Genomic DNA, 19,193 nt, shown 5'->3' with positions numbered 1-19,193 from the left:
TGAAAAACACTTTAGTTTCTCCGATAAAAATATAAAACGGAATAAGAACACCAAACAGGAAGTGGCACAAATTTGAAAACTATTTCATAGCAATATACTTCATTCATACACAGTATAAGATAATACTAAGGTAGTTTTCATTCACTCTATGCAAGTGATTTACATATTATATGTAGTCGCTTCTAATTTTTATGTCATCTTCATTTTTGGAAAGAATTTTATCCTTTTGCGTAAATAAATTAGAATGGGTTCGACCACAAAAAACACAAGTTTTTGTCCTCTACATTATCATCTAATCTACCCCAATTTCGAGTAAAAAAATCCTTCCAGTCCGCTCGTATGAATCATTGTGCAAATGCTTATACGAGCGCCCGTTAAAAAAATCAGATAACATGAGTGTTGAGACTATCAGAACAAAAAAGACAGATTGCCACTTAAGGGTACATAATTCAAATTAATATGAATCATCTATTGCTATTTGGCTCTATAATTTTACCATTTAAACCGAAAGTTCACCATGACATCTGGCCACCAAGTGATGGATGCGAAGTACTGTAGTAAATTTAAGACAAGGAGTTGTGTTAAAAATGCTGGAGATTTACTACAGCCAGATGTAATAACAAATTCCCTAATATCTGGAAACAAAAAGAGACAAGAAATCAATCGAGCTGACAAGATACAAATCTTATTGCCTTCATTTTGTATCTGAATACTGATCTTAGTATATTCACGCATGTTAGCATCTCTTATTTGACATAATTCAGGTAAACAGTTCAATCACGTTAGATAAAGTTCTATGTCTGGACCTGTTCAACTGCCCGAGATTTCCTGCAGCGATTCAAGTGGCAATTCAAAACCAGGCAACTTGTCAATGATGACCAGATCTGAAAGTGAACGACTTGGTGCTCAAGTCATTGAAATTTAATGATCATGATAGCGAATTTCTCTTTAGTATCATGCTTCACCTTGTTCGGATGTTGAAGAAAGACGGAAGCTGCAGAAGAATAATTGAAAAGCGTTGCTGCGATCCATTTTAAACATGTGATAAGCAGATGAAATTAAAGTGCAGTTACCTTATCAATGGGCTTACACTCTAAGGATACGTGTCAACTTGTAGACCTGTATAAGGGAAAAATAGTCCTTTATGGAACCAATTGTATGTGATATTTCACGTAGTGGGAACTAGACAGAACAATCTTCAAATCATTTATGTTGTCAGATGCACATAGCATTCACTGTCATCTTTTTGAGTAAGAAGTATCTTTCTTTCTTTCTTTCTTTCTTTTTTTTTTTGAAAAAAAAAAAGAATTGAAAGCATCTTTCGGTCTTTCAAAAAGGAAACAGATCAAGTATCAATATTTCACAAGAGCACTGACCTGAGCAGTTCTACTTGGCAGTGGTACTTCCAAGCAAAATCTGGCGCCATCAGTTCTGTAAGGACAATTCGATTGCAAAGTATGGATAAAAAGACAGATCAGATGCAGCAAACATGTGACATTCAACATGTGACTACAAAGTGAAGGAAGGCAGATCTGAGACAAAACAAGCCATATCTTACCTTCTGCTTATGGTTCTTTGAGTATATTGATCCAGAAGAACTAATCCTTGGCCACCATAAATCTTTTCGTCGGTATTAAGTATCACCTGTTCCAGTTATTTATAAATTATCGTAACCATGCCGCTAACATAAGCTGAGTTCCAGTTATTGGCAGGATCAGCAGAGATGGACATTTTTGAATTATGAAAAGTTTTGAGGACCGGCCATTAAAACAAAGACCGGCATACCCAGTTCATTGCTGGCATGGAGCTAACCAGTGAAGAGAAGAAACAAGCAACAGCTCATTGGGTTATACTTTGGTGTTAACAAAACATAACGCATCTTTGAATCTCCATTAAAATACTATGTCGTCATAAAGAAAATAGTTCCCAAGAAGATTTAGGTACAGATTTTATTGGCATAGCCCACAATTAACTAGTCCAATTTCTCCCTCTTTCCTAGATCAAGTTTAGAGTTTAGATTGTTTTCTTCCTGGTGCATCAAACGTGGAATGTTTTGTTTCCAATGATTGGCAATATTATGCCAGATTATATACATTGCCTCATCGGAATTCCTGATACAAATTCAGAGGAAGAGAAAAATGTTGATCAGGCATAATAATGCAGGTCTTTGTTATTAATGTGTGCCGAAGGTGGGAATGACGTTGCATGTGCTGGTCCCTCTAATCCCCATTTCTTTCAGAATTTAGTTCCAAGCTACCTTGAGAAATATCACAATAACTGCCTTGTGTGCTTGCATACAGCCTATGCTACAAAGGGTAGGACTGCTGTTCAGAAATTTTATTGATGTAGATTTGAAAAAAGAGGGTGGAGATTTATCCACTCGACAGCCCGTTTGTTATTTCCAGCTTCTAAAATCAACTTTCACTAATGTTCATAAAAATTCTCTCGCTATCATTGTGTCAGTATTGTTAAAGTATGCCTCCTGCAAGCTAATTTTAAAGTTTCTTAATAACTATAGAGTGAAACCATACGCTATTCAAATAAAAAAAATACTCAATCAACTTGCAAAATTTTCTTATTACAACCTGATTTCCAAAAACTTTCAAAAACTACTCTCAAACATATACTTATCATATACAAGTAATCTTACAGTAGCCGTAAAATGTTCAGCTAAAACAGAACACAATTATCAACTAATTGTTCTATAACCTCTACATATTTGTATGTGACCATTAGAACCGGTCTCATTCATTTTAGTTTATTTATGGAGACTTAACATTTGAAAATCGCAAGTACTAACATTCCCTTCAAGTGATGTAATCTGACACAATTCCTGCACTTCATGGACATATTCCATGCTTTTTTTTAATTTGAAATTTAAATAAATACAAAGTTTAGAATGTGTTTCACTCTAGCATGCAAGGACAAAATAATTAATTAAATGACTTTTATACAAATTTTGGGTCAATGTATCAATTGTGCTAATCTAATACTCCCTCCGTCCCAATTATAATGTCCATGTTTCCTTTTTTATTTGTCCCAAATATATAATCATATACCATAATTAGTAATATTTTTTTACACTCATTTCCTAACATACCCCTATTAACTACACCTTGAAAATTGTGCAATCATTTTTTAATACATTAAATAGGGATAAAATAGGAAGTTTATATAAAATTTGATTTCCCAATAAATTTTTCTTAATCTGTGTGAAAATCCAAAGAAGACATTATATATGGGACGGAAGGAGTAGTTCTATAACCTGTTTTGACAATTAAACAACAGTTTGCTTACTGAAAATAATATCAATTCGAATTAGAAATAAAATTCCACCAATTGCAATAATTAATCAATCAATTTAAAAAATAAATCAATAGTTTGTATATTAAACAAAATTTAGTCCATTATTAAATGATGATAATATCGACGAAAACAGAGGCAACAAATTTAAACTGAAACTTAAAAGTGCAAGTAAGGACAAGAAGACTAAACAGTGGTGTCACTTACTTGGTACTCGCCAGCTTCTTCAACACCTACACTGTATCTGTCATATGAATTTATGGGATGGAAGTTGAAGACTACTAGGAAAGGACCTCGTAAATAAGATATCACCTAGAACACAAGGAGGTACATCAGCTATATATGTATTTGAGAGAAGAATGTAATGTAATTATTAATGCCAAATCTATCAAATAACAAAAAAACATTAAATAATGGTCATATGAGAATACGAAAACAGGTCAATTGAGGGCAAAGTTGATTCCCCCAAGGATTGTGATAATTGAATTTTATTATTAATATTATCGGCTTGTTTCGAAAGTTGATTAGTTGTCATATTTGCTTTTGTAGATATTTTGTTGTTTTTGTGGATGCATTCTAAGATTGAGATTTGATTCTCTGAGTTTAATTTCGGTATGAATATATACGTTATCGTGTGAAATATATGAATATCCTACATAGCTATTCTTTCTATATCTTGAAATTTGATAATGACCACCTTAAATCGCATATCCCATATTTTAGAAAATATATTTGTTGTTGTTTAGATTAGGTTGAGATGGGTAATGGAAAACTTACTAGGTTCATTAGTATTAATCTTTTAAATTCCATATTTGATAAAGATAAATTACTGATGAGATTTTATCGAAGATACATACGAGAATAGTACATATTATGTTGTGAATTTTATCGAAGATACATACGAGAATAGTACATATATTATGTTGTGAACTTGACAGTTTCATTGTGTGTGAAATTTAAGAGCAAAAACAAAACAATTCATTCTGTATCGCAACAAGTTATTGTAACAAGGTTATGTTAGTACCATCGTTTTCATTCTGATTTTGAGATTTTCATTTGTTGGTGGTGCACATATGTTTGACGCTTTGTGAATTATTCCTAAGGACGTGAAATAATTGTTCTTCGTGAGAACGAATCACAGTGTCGAAGAAAGCTCGATTGGAGCATCGCCAAAGTCAGGTGGTGCTCACGAAGTGATGTCTACTAAAGTTCATTATAAACAATTCAAAAGGAAGTAGGGAATTTTTTATATTGTTCAAGTCCTTGTACGATTGCAAGAGGGTAAAATTATAGCTAATTGTAATGTGGCTTTTTACCCATGAAACAATGGTTTATGGTGGCTTTTTATCAATTGTGCTAATCTAATAGTTCTATAACCTGTTTTGACAATTAAACAACAGTATGCTCCCTAGAAATCTGAAAAAGGTTAGGAAAAAAATCCTTAAAACTAGAATTCCCCACCCAACAATCTTCCCAAAATCTGAATCTATCTCCCCCTAAAACCAATGCCCTCACAGAGTGACTGAAAGCCAGATACGTCCTCGATATGAATTTCCACGGACTTCTAAAAGTGTTGTGTCTAGCCAACCCCGCATCCCAACCGTTATCTTGAACTCCGTATTTGCTCGCTATAAGTCTCTTCCAAAAAGTGTCCCCCTCTGTCGAAAATCTCCACCATCATTTACCTAGCAAAGCCTTGTTCCGAAGGCAAATATTGCCTGTTCCCAATCCTCCTCTATCTTTTGGTCTACAAACTTTATCCCAGCCTACCAGATGACAATGGGTCTCCCCATCCGATCCGTCACACAAAAAGTTCCTCATAATTTTCTCCATATCCTCTGCAACACCGCGTGGGATCCTAAACAGCGACATATAATACAAGGGAAGGGCACTCATGACCGCCGAAATCAGCGTGAGTCTGCCGCCTCTCGATAGGAATGCTTTCTTCCAGCTAGCTAGCCTTTTAGACATCTTAAAGATCACTGGTTCCCAGAATGAAACTCTTAATGGATTCCCTCCCAAGGGTACTCCAAGGTATTGAATGGGCCAAGATTCCAACCCCGCAACCGATCTCCCTAGCCAACCCTTCCTCCACTTCTTTCTCACAATTACAGCTCAACAGTGCACTTTTCTCCTTGTTAATCTTTAATCCGGACATATCACAGAAAATGAACAAGATATCCATCAGCATTCTCACATGATTCTCGTTATGCGCAAAAAACAGAGCATCATCGGCAAATTGAATGTGTGAGACCTCAATTCTATCCCTCCCTATCTCCCAACCTCTAAAAATATCTGAAGACTTTGCCTTGTCGATCAATCTTTCCAAAACATCCGCCACCAAGTTAAACAGGAACGGAGACAAAGGGTCTCCCTGTCGTAGCCCTTTCTCCCCCTTAAATTTACCGGTTGGTCTCCCGTTAACAATGATTGAATAATTCACATTACTGAGACAGCCTTTAATCCATTTCCTCCATCTATTCCCGAACCATTTCTTATGAAGAACAAAATCCAAGAATTGTCAATTTACATTATCATATGCTTTCTCAAAGTCGCCTTGAATACCCAACCTCTCTTCTTCTTCAATCTGAATATCTTCCACCGCCTCATTCACTATCAAGCAACAATCCAAAATTTGACGACCTTCAATGAAAGCGCTCTGTGAATTTGCAATGGTGATCGCTAGCACCTTCTTGAGACGCGACGCTAGCACCTTAGCGATTATCTTGTAAAGACTAGTGACTAGGCTAATCGGTCTAAAGTCCTTGATGCGCAATGAGTCTTTCTTTTTTGGTACCAAACAAATATATGTCTCATTCGTTACTCTGTTCACAATACCTCCCTCATAGAATTCCTTAAACACCTTCATCAAATCCTCTTTGATCGTGCGCCAACACTCCTTATAGACTTCCATTGAGAAACCGTCTGGTCCCGGGGCTTTCGATCCTTCACACTCAAACACTGTTTTTTTAATTTCATCCTCGGAAAAAGGTAGCTCGAGCTGCTCCATAGAATCTCTGTCAATTGCACTCCATTCCACCCCTTCAACACCCCATCCCCCTCTCTCTGGTTTACTATAAAGTTATGTGAAAAAATCTATAATTGCCGATCTGATAATATCTCTATTGGTGGTGCTTACAGTTCCATCGTCCAATTCCAGACTCTCTATACATGTCCTGACAATTTTCCCTCTCTTATGCCTTTTCTGCTGTTTTAATCAAAAAATCAGAATGATCATATCCCAATAATTTGACGAAGCATTGCATGGCTAAAATAACCATGTAATCTATAAATTATCCCTTAATATATCCGTAAGGCCTATATGCTAGTCCACGTAATCACAACAGATATTGTAGTCCAGCCACAACGAGACTCTCATCTGTGGCGCATGATATATTTAACATAATTTGACAAAAGAAACCAAAAAGAAAAAGTAATTAGAAGTGAGGATATGTTTTCATATGTTGGTTACATTTTTTATGGATTATTTCTGTCAAAAAGGATAATATCACAGGTAGAGAGAAACTAGAAGAAGAATTCAAGGAACTCGACGCACATATTTAACCCCTTTAATTATATGACAAGAAACATTACAGTTCGACTTCATGAACTTACATTGGCTGGAGAGCACCAGAAACAAACTAAAATAAAAACTAAATAAATCACTTGCATTAAAACTAGACAAAATCTTACCATAGTAGTGTCATTGACATGATGAATATTGGGAAGGCCCCTTGAACCTCTTAAAAGTATTCTTTCATCCGCATCCAGTTTCATCATATCCTAACAGGAATAGGCACAAGAATCTCACAGGTTAATATTGGATCAGCTAACCTGATACTGTAAGATCCTAGAAACTCCGTCCCATTCAACCATTGAACACTAAGAGTGTGAACATAAGCAGGTGTTGATATCACATATGAAATTTTATCAAATGGAATCAGGCAAAACCAAATAGGACAGTAAATCATCAGTCATAGCTAATGTAGAATAATATTTCCAAACAATTACTTTCCCGGACATGCAACAAGGAGCTTCTGAATATCAACATCAAATAATTCGATCCAAATATGAATTCGTTCTAAATCCAACCTATTAAGGGCTATAATCATATGCTGAGGAAAACATCAAGTTCGGGCAAGGTTAAAAAATCACATAAAAGGATGTAAAATCAATTGGACATCATAACATTTTATTCCAACTCACCTTATCAAATGCAAACATTTTTTTGTGAATCTCATCCTCCAAAAGATCCCAGCACCGAGTAGCAAGTGAATAGGAATAATTATTGCTTGTCATTGGAAACTCAACCCTCTGAACTAGAGAAAATTAGATTTCCATATGCATGTCACATAAATGTACCACAAACACAATTCACCTTTGGATGTCCAAATTCATTGCCCATGAAATTAAGGTATGCTGGGCCACCGATTGTGAAGGTAATTAATTTGATCATCTGGATGACAAACAAATCATGATAAATATGACATTTACCATATACATAGCAAAGTAGCTGATGGAATTGAGATAGATGTGATGTTAGTGCAACAACCCTTCTTGACCTTGATCATTTTAATTAACTAAAGAAAATACACAATGGCAATTAGAAACCAAGGTGGTATAACTATCAGAAGTTCTTCAAAAAAATATAAGCTATTTTCTATGTTCAGCTTCCTCTTGACTCAGAAAATTGTAAAGCAGATTGACATTGAGGCACTCGAAAAAGGGATATTAGCTGCAAATATGAGCCTTCAACTCATTTGATACAGCAAACGAGAATCACTGAGTACCTTGTGCAATGATAAACCTCTAAGAATTGACTCTTCCGTGTTAGCTGATCCAAAAAGTATTTCTGCAAATGAACGGCCACCAGAAATAGACTGGCGGGGCAATGTAATGAGTTGATAACTTGATTAAAATAATTGAGCAACTATTTGAGTTCCAAGAAAAAGAAGGAAATCTATGGGTGTAACAAGATGGTATTTATGCATTTGCTTGTGCGTATCTGAGAGAGAGAGAGGTGGATATGTTTGATCGTTTAGATCACCTGGTTGTGATTTTCAGCATACAGAAGCATCTTACTGACTGTGTTTCTATTGCCAATCAATGCGTTCACAAGCTACACGATAATCAGAAACAAAATATAGTTTCAAAGTTGTATGATGGAGAAAATAAATCTTCATAGGTTGACTGAAACAACCTTACTCATGCTCCATTCATTGTCAGGAACTTTCTCGAGGAGTGACAACCACATGTCCGATGCAGACAGATTAACAAAATAATCAAATCCTAGTCCACCTTGAGAAGTTGGCTCGCAAAGCCCAGGATAAAGTGTCGCCTAAGAAGATAAGCTAACAAGTTACCACAAACGAACTGTGTAAAAACAGTTGAAGCCAAAAATGTGTGTTATATGTAGCATGAGATATGGAGTTTAAGGATCTCCTTTTCTGTGGCACGTGCAAATGGGCTTTGAGATCATTAAATACTTCCAGCAACCAATGGGCACTATTTTTAAAAGTTAAAAGAAAAAAATTAATGGGCTTGAGATCAATAAATACTTCCAGCAACCTTTCCTGACACTTACATTCATCAAACCTCATAAGATAGAGTCATCTTTTTTTCCTTTCCCTTATTGTTTAGCACCTAATTTATGCCTTACCAACCTTATGAAGCTTATCAATATTATGACAGTGATTGGAATTTTACTACACAGGAAAGACTAGCAAACAAAAAAATTGAAGAAGTTGCTCCAGTACAAAGAGTTTAGCACTGTTAGGTGTTTCTGTTACGGACCCAATACTTGAAGGCCTAATTAGTGAGAATGAAAAGCCCATAATAAAAAAGGTCTACACCAGGAGAAACAAAGGAGGAGTGAACGTGGGATAATCAGGGGGTTAAAAGGTGGGAGGAGGAAGTTTGTGGGCAGTGTGGTGGTTTGGTAATAGCTTTGCCAGGGTTAGACTTGTCTTTTGTACAGAGAAATTATCTCTGGGATTATAAATTTGATATTGTATTTCACTGTATTTGAAAGTTGCAAGAGTCAATTTCTGTCAATATTGCGGCTAGAACCAGCAAACCCAACAGTTTCACATACGTCAATGTAACTTACCCAATATAATATTGATCAATGGCTCAAAATGATATGAAGACATGACAAAATCTTTAAAAGCAAAAACATCACCCAATACATCATAATCATGTATAAACTACATACATTCTCTAAGATGGAGATGATAGGAATTTTATCAATACATATCACATTTACGGAGGACACATTTTGACATGAAAAGATACTCAGATTTTCATAGGCAAGTATGACCACATCTTACATCTTCAGCAATGGTCACTATGTCAGGATGAAGCACATGCAATATCTCATTAGCTAAAATGAGATACAACAACGCATCCTTGTCGACATATTGATTACAATACCTGCAAATGAAAAAACGTTACCCACCATAAAAGAAAACTGCAAGACATAGAAGTTGCAGACTTTAAGTGAAAAACAAGTACATGCCGTATATGTCCATTTAATATACAATTGCATTTAGTCGATCTGGTTATGTTTTAAAGCATAAACGATGATTATATACTCTATTATACTTATAAGATGAACAATATAGTTGTGTAGACAAGATGAATATTAATGATTGTAACATTTAGGATGAGGCACCATGTACTTGATTCAGATATGTAATATTTTATCTCAATCTGGAGGATAGAAAAAAATAAACTTCACTACATCAATAATCAGCCCAAATTACACTTGATATGGCTTAGGCAAGTAATATCTCAACAATGATAAGTATTCAAAAACCTTACTCCTCCATTTCACCAGTAAATGCTGCAAATCCATTGTGTGTATACATCATTGATGACAGGGAGTGAAAATAGAAACCATCTATTTGATACTCCGTGATCCACCTACAAATCTCTCATCAGCAATTAAATGATTAATAGACCCTTGAAAAATCAAGTAAAAAGTTTATTAGCAATTAAAAGAATCAAAACAACAGGGTGAGAGGCACATAAACAATCTTCCAAAATTTAAAGAAAAGGTAAGTGTTTTTGAAGTTACCAGTTCAAATTTGAAAGAAGGAAGTGCAATACGTCGTGATCTCCATATTTGAACATTCTTGTTCCCCAAAATTTATGATGGCCCCTTTTACCTGCCAAAGTTGGCAAAATGAATAAAATATTTGCTAGGAAAGTCACACATGCCCAAGCATATATTAATAGTGCAACACCTTACATTCGACGACTGTCCCCGTTGTTTTAGCACAGGTCTTTCTAGTGTGCTTATGCACTCACTAACACGCACGCTGAAAAACTTCCCAAGGGGTTCTAGTGTGCTTATGCACTCACTAACGCGCACGCTGAGAAACTTCCCAATGGGTCACCGATCCTAGAACTGCCCTAATTTAAGCGGCTTAACTTTGGAATTCTTATGTAATGAACTCCCGAAAAGAAGGTGTGTCTTATTGATATCAGTAGTATCTATCGAATTTTTTAAGTCTTCTTCAACTGTACACTCTTATACTTGCACATTTTTAAAGTCCCTCTCATTCCGGTAGGGATCGGTTCATTCATATTCCCGCTCGCCTAGAAGCCTACAAAGTCTTTGTCCGTGAAACCTCTTAGCACCGGCAATCACTCCCCATCATTTTGTTACCCCGACCGTCACAATTTTTTTTTATAAGAAACGGTATTATATTAATTACGTGAAGGCTATTAATAACAGTAGGCGGACAAGTGATCGAGCTGCCTATTCCTGAATCATATGAAGGAAGATCAAACAACAGGGATTTCGGACATCATATAAGATAATATGAGATGAGCCTTCGCGGAGAGACCCGCTAACAACAAAAGTCTAAGCATGACCCTACTCATATCAACAATAGACAAAAGCCCAATCTCTTAATAAATCTGAGATTGAGACATTCTCAAACTCTACATGAGACACAAAACAAGTAGATGTTCGAATTTTGATCTTTTCCCAACACTCATCAATCGTTGTTTCAATGTTATCGAAAATTCTTCTATTCCTCTCCAACCACACGAACCAACATATGCCATGAACCACCACTATCCAAAAAAATTCTGCACTTCTTCCCGAGAAGATGTCCAAGATCTATAGCGAATAATTCTTGCGTTGATCTTGGAACCACCCAAACCAACATTATCTCTTCCAAAGCTCTAGCCCACAACCCATTCGTGTTATTGCAAATATAGCTTTTTTTTCCTCTGTATTATATTTATAAGTCCAGCTATGGTCTTAAATTGCCACAAAAATTATATATTAAGCATTTTTCTTAATAATAATTATGTTTGGTTAAAAGAACCCTTGGTTGCAAGACAAATCCATCTTCAATCACATTTCCCCGTATTGTTAATGCAATGTCATTCACTGAGTTGGTATTTCTATCATTAATACAATGTTGAAGATAATTGATATGGACTTCACCGTGTATAACATTTTATTTATTTATTTTTTTTTTATCAGAAACGAAAATATTATTAAAGTAAAAATAGTTAAATTACAAATGTGGACCAGTGATCCACTAATCCTCAAAAGAGGTTCAAGTAAATCTAACTCAAAGCTAAACTCCAATCCCTATACAAATCTGAAATAGCAAAAGGTTGAAATTCTTGATCGGTCTGAATGTTTACCAGAATGAAAGTAGCAATCATTTGATCCATCAAAAAATGATAATCCGACCATTTCGTCAGCAGCAGCATATGAGTGGACAATATCCAAAACAACACTCAGACCAAGCCCTACACACGAGGAGAACTATATTTTAACACTGCATAGATAATCAATAGTGGTGGAGAAATATATCGTAGCAATTAAGCTATCAAAAGATGTTCTCAAAAGAATGAATGGCATATATAGGGCTTAAAGTAGTTGAAAAATAGCCAGAATTAAGGACAACTGGTCAAAATTAGGTAATTGCATCCAAGCATGTATGTAGTATTCAAAATGCTACAGACATGTCACTTATGCATCAAATTAACCGATGCCGTTATTTTGAAAGGCCTACTAAATAAAGCATTGATAGCAATAGACAGACAATGAATTTTTGGCCGATAAAATAATTTCGCACTTTCTTGCTAATCATCCTTTCATTTTTACATATAATTAAGCACTCTCGAAAAAAAAATAAAAAGAAAAGAAAAGTGACATGTTAAAAAAAATTGTAGAGAGACGCTGCACAGAGCACGTGATGATCCTCATGTTGTTTCCTTGTTGACAATTTCCAATCTAGCATGTTAAATAGATCCAGTTTCAACAGATAACTTCAGCCATTCCACATCTAGATGAGAAGAAAAAGAATAATTTCAACTACATCCTAGGCACCTCATAGAGACATTTGTCAACGGATCTATTAGGATACAATAATGAAGAACTGATGCCATTATCATAGCATTATTCTCAATCCTGAAATACACAAAACATGATTGTGATAGTGCTTCACACAGACCGGATAACTGGGCTTCCGATAGAAACTTGAGCCAATACCCCCAATTTGTATTATCTACTGTGGTGGCTAGATGGATGTCACATACAACACAAGGTTTGACAGTAAAAGCATCTAAAGATCAGAAAAAACACAATCATGCATAGATTTTAATTTGTGCATGCACCTAAATGTTCACCTTAATCACATTCAATCGGTGGAACCATATTTTCCTGTTAGTATAAATATCACCCAGGCAATCTGTTAGGGACTCAAATACAGTTATGGGCTTTGGCCTTTAATATTTTTGAGCCCAAACCTAAAGAGAGCCCAAGAGTCTTACAAGAGTATAGATGGTGGGCCTAGATCTAAATAGCCCAAGAGTGTCTTATACAGGGCAATAGATAAATGGCACAAGGAAAGGAGTTTTTTTTTCATTCATTCGGTTGTTTTCTTTGAAGGTTTAACTAGCATTTCTGGCTAGGGAAATACTAGCTTTGGCTAGGGTTTATGTACAGAGATTTATCTCTGGGTTGTTCAAGTTTGTTCTTCCAATATTAATTTTAGGTGTTTTTTTTTTTATCTAATTCTTGTGGCCAAGTAACCAGTAGCCTAACACAATCTATTCCAAAAGTGGCGCAAAAAGAAAGTGTTATTTCTCGCTAATTTTCATGTTATTTTATCTTAATAAAGCCAAACTAACTTAAGATAATTAAGTTGTTTTAAAAGTTACTAAAGAAGTGTAGACGGCAAAACACAAAGTAAAAGAATAAATTGATGGTCATTTGAAAGCATATGAAATAACCATGTGCTTCATCCACAAAGTTCTTGAACTCGTCAGGTGTACCAAAACGGCTACTCACGGCATAGAAATTTGTCACCTACATATATGCACAGGGTGAAATCTTGTAAATAACAGTAAGTAATGATGGCATAAGACAATGTCATGAAGATTTCAAATATATAGAGCACCAAATGCATGAATTAAATATGCCTTGATGCTAAATCAAAGACTGGTAGATGTCACTAAGAGCACCAAATGCCATGAGGATTTCAAATAAATAGAGCACTACACAGTACACACACAAACTCACTCACACACACACACACACACACACACACACACATATATATATATATATATTCCCCAAAAATATACTTCCACTGAGATTATATTATACTATAACTTAAATATATCAATAGAGTATTTAAAATTCGAAAATTCTATCGAATAAGTTTGTATAATTTGACATTTAAGGTAACAACTATATTCTCTCAAAACAAAACCAATCATATATATATTTTCCCAAGAAATTTCTCCAAACTATTTTCTCAGAACTCTTCCCCCTAAAGTCTTACAACAAAACCAAACAAGCACATTAACAGTCGACTCAGAAAACCAGTACTACCTGTCTTTATGAAAATATATGGTTCATTAGTGTTTGACTGGTAATGACTGAAAGGCAAAATAGTCAACAGTGAGTGAGTAAATCATCAAACACATAATCAAATTTTCTTGGTGTAGCAAATATCAATAGTACTTAATGATTCCATTCAATAAGGTGTTAGTATTGCATGTAAACTCGGCTAGGTGGAATTGGGAATGAATTTTCAGTTCTTGGAAAGTAACAAGGTTTAAGTTTTCACTTACTCTGTACCCAATGGTGAAATAATCCTTGTGTTCGAGAACACCTATCAATTGGATCACATTATATCCCGCTTCCTTTACATGAGGTAGGACCTATATTGGTGATGAAAAAGTGCAATAGCATTTATTGCTCGGATCTAAACAACAAACCAATAGCATAACAATTAATTCAATGGAAAAATAAGAGGAAACTGAAAGCGATAAAGAGTTACATTCTTAGTGAACTCAGAAAAAGTAGCAATTTTGGGCTCCTGTCCGCTGATCCCAACATGACATTCATACACACGCAAGGACATAGGCTTCGGAGGATGCTTATGTTTCCATCTGTAGGCACTTTCAGGAGGTGGTTCCCAATGAACAGCAAAAGCTTCATTGCGCTCTGTTTCTGCACAATGGAAACAAGAGTTCAGCCATGAGAATGTTGCGACTTGCGAGATGACACCAGAAATCAAATATAAAGCACAGACTGATTCAAAGAAGAACCCGTCTGGAAACATCAAATCATCTATCAACAGAAGAATTAGCTTGTGTTTTTTGTACAAGCTGAAAATCTTATCTCCAAGACATCAAGATCGATTTGAAAACATGTAATGTAACTTGTCTTGGATACATTGTAAAAAGGCTTTCTAGAAGGTGTTAGTAGGAGGAAGAGCAAATGGAAATATCATACTCGTAGAATTTTTTGGAGGAAAACAGGCATGAAGTCAACCAATTTTTTCCTACAAAAAATTCTACGAGGAGCAAGATAGTACCAATCCGTCATAGTGACTCCAGATCAAGACCAAGTGAAAAGATATTGGAAAGATTGTGGCTTAGGCATGAATGTTATTCACATTATTTGATATTTCTTATTCAGCAAAGAATAAATCGGTGAGGTGACATAAGGAAGTTCAAGAGCTGTTTACTTAATCTTGTATTCTTATGTTGGTCAAGTACACATGTATTAACGAAAGGATCACGAGAAAAACCCTGAAACAAGTACCATAAGCTTTTTAAATTTTAAACCCCTATTTCATTTGCTGTAATCCTGCCCAAATAAGAAGAAGAGGAGGAATAAGAAAAATAAAAAAGATGCAGAATTTGCTCTGTGTACTCTTATCAGTACTCAATAAGCTCAAATTCTGCATATGATTTGGTGAAAAGTGCGGCATATTTTCTTTAACAAGGCCATAATGAATCTAAGCTTGTGTGCTAGAGCAAACATCGCAAGGAGATTTTGAGAACAATGCAATCTCCTCCAATGAACACAAGAAAATGGTGGAGGATTTCTAACAAGTAGTAGCAAAATGGAAGCTAATCCCTACTAGTTTGGCACCAAGACTTGTTTGATGATGTAGAAATAAAATGGCAAAGCAAAAAACAAAGTCCAAGCAAAACAAAGACACCTGGAATCACATAAGTTGCCCAAGCAGGAATTCGCTCTAAAGGTCCCATAGGAGTGTTGAGATAAACTCTGTACTTGCTTCCATGGGGGATCCCAGGTATATATTTCTTTAACCATGCTTTCCTTCCTTTTCGAATCTCTAACCAATAAGCAATAGGAGGCTTCTTGGCACGAAATTTCTCTCTCCAAACAGGATCACTTACAATATCAAAAATATCATGGTCTTGTCCATCATCAATCACATCAAAAGTTGGTATATCGCTTGGTGGATCATCTTTGTGCTGCTCTTTCCAGGCCTTATATCTAGTGTGTGGATCCGCTATTTCTTCTAGTTCCTCTTCTGTCTGTGGACCATTGGGCCCAAATATTTGCTCATACAGCTTAGCTGCAAGTTCATAGCGTGATTTTATAAAGCGATCTTCACCTGGTTCCCAGTACTCGTCATTCATTTTCTTAAATACTTCTTCCGCTGTGATACCACTGTCACCTTTATCATAATCATCCACGTAATTGTATTGTTGAAAATACAGTTCATCTGGTTCTTCTCCATCCCTTACTTCATCTTCAAGAATTATAAACCAGTACCCATAATCATCGTGGCCAAGATGGCCCTCCTTTGCACAATTTTCTGTCGGTGACCAGCCATTGAAATCCCCAACCAGAGAACAATAGCGAGCACCTGGTTCCAAAAGTTTAACAATCATTTTGAACAAAAAATGAACAGAGAATGAAACTTTCCTTCACTTAATCGTCTTTTATGCTGCTAAATCCGTAAATGAGTTGATCATCGTTAGTGCATAAACTACACGCAAAGTTTCCTGATCTCAAATCAATATTTGTTTTAATATGTCAAGCACAGGGAAAATCGTTGATAGATTTGGCATTTCTTTACTTGCCATATTCAATTAAGCACTTTAATTGTCAATACTGTACTGTTTAATTGATTTATCTTATGAAACTGATGTCAAACCTGGAGCCCAGTCCATGTAATCCACACGGTGCTGAACATTCCGATGCATGCCCAATATCTCGAACCTATAAAAAAAATCTTCAATAAATTCCAGCTAGAGGCAAACTGAAACAAATAAAGATTTCATCCCAAGTAGGCTACTTGACAGATGATCACGAGTGCAACATTTTTCACATCTGCAGGCACATCTAACTTCTGAATAAGATATTTGAAAGATGAAGCGTGATTAATGACCTATTTATAGTAATTGTGGGTCATGGTTGTATTCAATTTATGCAATCCTGAAGACACGTCTGATATAAATTCAAGGGATGATCGGGAAAAAAATATTAACTAACCCAGAAGCCAGCTCTTTGAGATTGAGATGACGGTTAAAAATTTCGTCTTTTAAGTCTTTCAAAGCTTTATGCCTGCAATTTCATTCAACAGGAAACCATTAATCATCCACCATCACGTTGCTTAAAAGTTATCGTATATTCATTCTTCTAGCAGTCTGAACCAGTCAGTGTACAGCTAAAAGCGGATTAATCTATAATTAAATCTTTATTTCCATCAAACTAAACCCTTGTTGGGAGAACGCCATCGAAAACAAATATCTAAAGTCAATGCTTTCGATCACCTTTCCCGAAGGAATTGGGCGAATTCTCTGTTCGTGATGCCCTGTTTTGCTAGGAATCCAACAGGGTCGATTCCGTCTTCTTTATCGGTATCTGGCTGCTGGGTTTTCTTACGCGGCCTCTGCGAGCGTTGAGGCTGCGACTGAGGGTGATCCGCGGCGGAGCATTTGCATTTGTTTGTGTTGGTTTTGCGGCTGGAAAGGGGCACGGCAGGGCCACCGTTGTTGCTTGGGGTGAAACTGCTCTTTTGAATGGAAAATTTTGCAGGGAGATGATAGATTTGAGCTGGGTATGCCGAGGAAAACATTGAAAATCGGAATTCTGGCTGTTCCTGCAAGCGAGAGGCTTGGTTTTGGGTGTGAAGTTGTTGGATAAGGGGCGGGAAGACGAAGGCAATATGGCTCGGGGTTTAACAAAACCTCTACACTGCCAATTTCCCAATTTTACATCAATTTTTTGTTCTAATGACAATAATATAATTTCAATAACAAAAATAAATGCTAATTATTGTTATTATTATTGGGTTTACCTTTTTTATTTATTGTTGAACTTAAATTGTCCTAAAATCTCCGCTTGTATTTTGTGTAATTAAGATTTTAATAAGTTGTTTGATAACATCCTTCATAAAAGTTCGAGTCTTTTAACATACGTACGAAGTGATATTATTAGTTTCATTCCTAAGTCTTAACACCTCATTCCCTTCTCATCTCGTAGACAAGAAGGCAAGGACTCCGGGGCACATAATTATTCAACCAATCTAGATACTCATGGCGGTTTTGAAATCCACTCATGTCTCATTTGACAACTAATGACGCAAAAAAAAAAAAAAAAAAAACAACAACAACAACAAAGAATAAATTCAAAATTACACAAGAAAGAGTGAACATGAAATGATAACAAGTGTAACAATATCAAAAGAAAAAATTGACGCTGAACGAAGCTGAGATGAAACGGAAAGGAAATCAAACTAAAGTAAAGAGATTATGATATGCTTATGGAGTGTACTAGTTAGGGGTGCAAACGAGTCGAGTCGAGTATCATATTACTCGAGCTCGGGCTCGACTTGTATTTGTCTACTCGAGCTCGAGCTCGAGTTCGATCGAATAACTAATTTCATACTCGAACTCGGCTCGTGTATATTTCGAGTTACTCGAACTCGATCTCGAAAAATAAATATATATATATATATATTCTTCTATATATATATATATATATAGAGAAGAATGTTCCCCTGCACCCTAGGGGTGCAAGGGAACTTGGGCGCCAGCTGAGCTGGCATCCCAGCTGGCTCCCACATCATTTCTTTCTTTTTTTTTCTTTTTTGAAATTTTTTTTATTGGGCCCAATCAATTAATGTATCGTCTTCTTCTGTAAACCTTTTCCCATGCTCCCTCCCTCAATTCAAAACGTGGTCTCGGAGGCCCTCCCCTCCCCTCCCAACCCCATCCCCACCCTCCATCGTCTTCTCCGAGCAACTCGTCGGCCTGCACTTTTTCCGGCGATGTTTTACATGTTTCTGACTCGCATCCACCTCCTGCTTCTGTTTCGCCCTTCCCCGATCCTTCTCCCTCCCTGGTTTCGTCGGAATCTCGTCCTGAGTTCGGACATGTTAGTCACGTTCCGCTGCCGTTTGGTTTTTCTTCTTTTCCGGCGAGCTCAGGCCCTTTTAGCCCGTTTCAACCCCAGATTTGGAATCCTCAGACTTTTTTTGTCCCGATGCCTCAAGCCCCGTTCCCGATTTCTGGCCCGTTGGAGCTATATCTCAGATCTACAAACCATGGCCTGCAATTCCGAGTTCCTTGGCCCCGAT

At 36.2% G+C, this 19,193-nt stretch overlaps 1 protein-coding gene across 5 annotated transcripts; it reads right to left on the bottom strand.

Annotated features, from left to right (window-relative positions):
- Window positions 1-319: 319 nt before the first annotated feature.
- On the bottom strand, window positions 320-18,690 carry LOC140891511 (1,4-alpha-glucan-branching enzyme 3, chloroplastic/amyloplastic). 5 transcript variants are annotated; one of them, XR_012152540.1, is made up of 24 exons: window positions 17,386-18,690; window positions 17,105-17,176; window positions 16,767-16,831; window positions 15,798-16,475; window positions 14,625-14,797; window positions 14,416-14,505; window positions 13,570-13,645; window positions 11,974-12,081; window positions 10,382-10,472; window positions 10,126-10,227; window positions 9,633-9,735; window positions 8,504-8,641; window positions 8,351-8,422; window positions 8,094-8,183; window positions 7,682-7,759; window positions 7,510-7,617; window positions 6,997-7,086; window positions 3,511-3,615; window positions 1,559-1,644; window positions 1,377-1,431; window positions 1,074-1,119; window positions 966-994; window positions 807-884; window positions 320-552 (listed from the first exon to the last, which is right to left on the bottom strand). XR_012152540.1 is itself a non-coding variant. In XM_073300031.1 (23 exons), the coding sequence occupies exons 1-21, from the start codon at window positions 17,688-17,690 to the stop codon at window positions 1,087-1,089; spliced, it is 2,718 nt and encodes a 905-aa protein (XP_073156132.1). In that variant the 5' UTR covers window positions 17,691-18,690; the 3' UTR covers window positions 575-884; window positions 966-994; window positions 1,074-1,086. The 5 variants fall into 5 exon arrangements, 3 of the variants coding, with proteins under 3 accessions (XP_073156132.1, XP_073156134.1, XP_073156131.1); XR_012152539.1 differs by having other exon boundaries at window positions 322-552; window positions 807-994; window positions 17,386-18,689; XM_073300031.1 differs by lacking the exon at window positions 320-552 and having other exon boundaries at window positions 575-884.
- Between the last annotated feature and the right edge of the window lie 503 nt (window positions 18,691-19,193).

Source organism: Henckelia pumila, chromosome 3 (genome assembly GCF_033568475.1).
Source record: "Henckelia pumila isolate YLH828 chromosome 3, ASM3356847v2, whole genome shotgun sequence".
Lineage (NCBI taxonomy): Eukaryota > Viridiplantae > Streptophyta > Magnoliopsida > Lamiales > Gesneriaceae > Henckelia > Henckelia pumila.
Note: the sequence above shows the minus strand (reverse complement) of the source record. Positions and strands in the feature narration are given on the sequence as shown.

Bases quoted from the DNA above. Each gene is read 5' to 3' on its own strand.
- LOC140891511 (XM_073300031.1), bottom strand. From the start codon at position 17,690: ATGTTTTCCTCGGCATACCCAGCTCAAATCTATCATCTCCCTGCAAAA. The intron at 17,177-17,385 runs GTGATCGAAAGC...ATGAAATTGCAG, and splicing joins GCCCAATTCCTTCGGGAAAG to GCATAAAGCTTTGAAAGACT. The intron at 7,618-7,681 runs GTGAATTGTGTT...TCTCTAGTTCAG, and splicing joins ATGAATTTGGACATCCAAAG to AGGGTTGAGTTTCCAATGAC.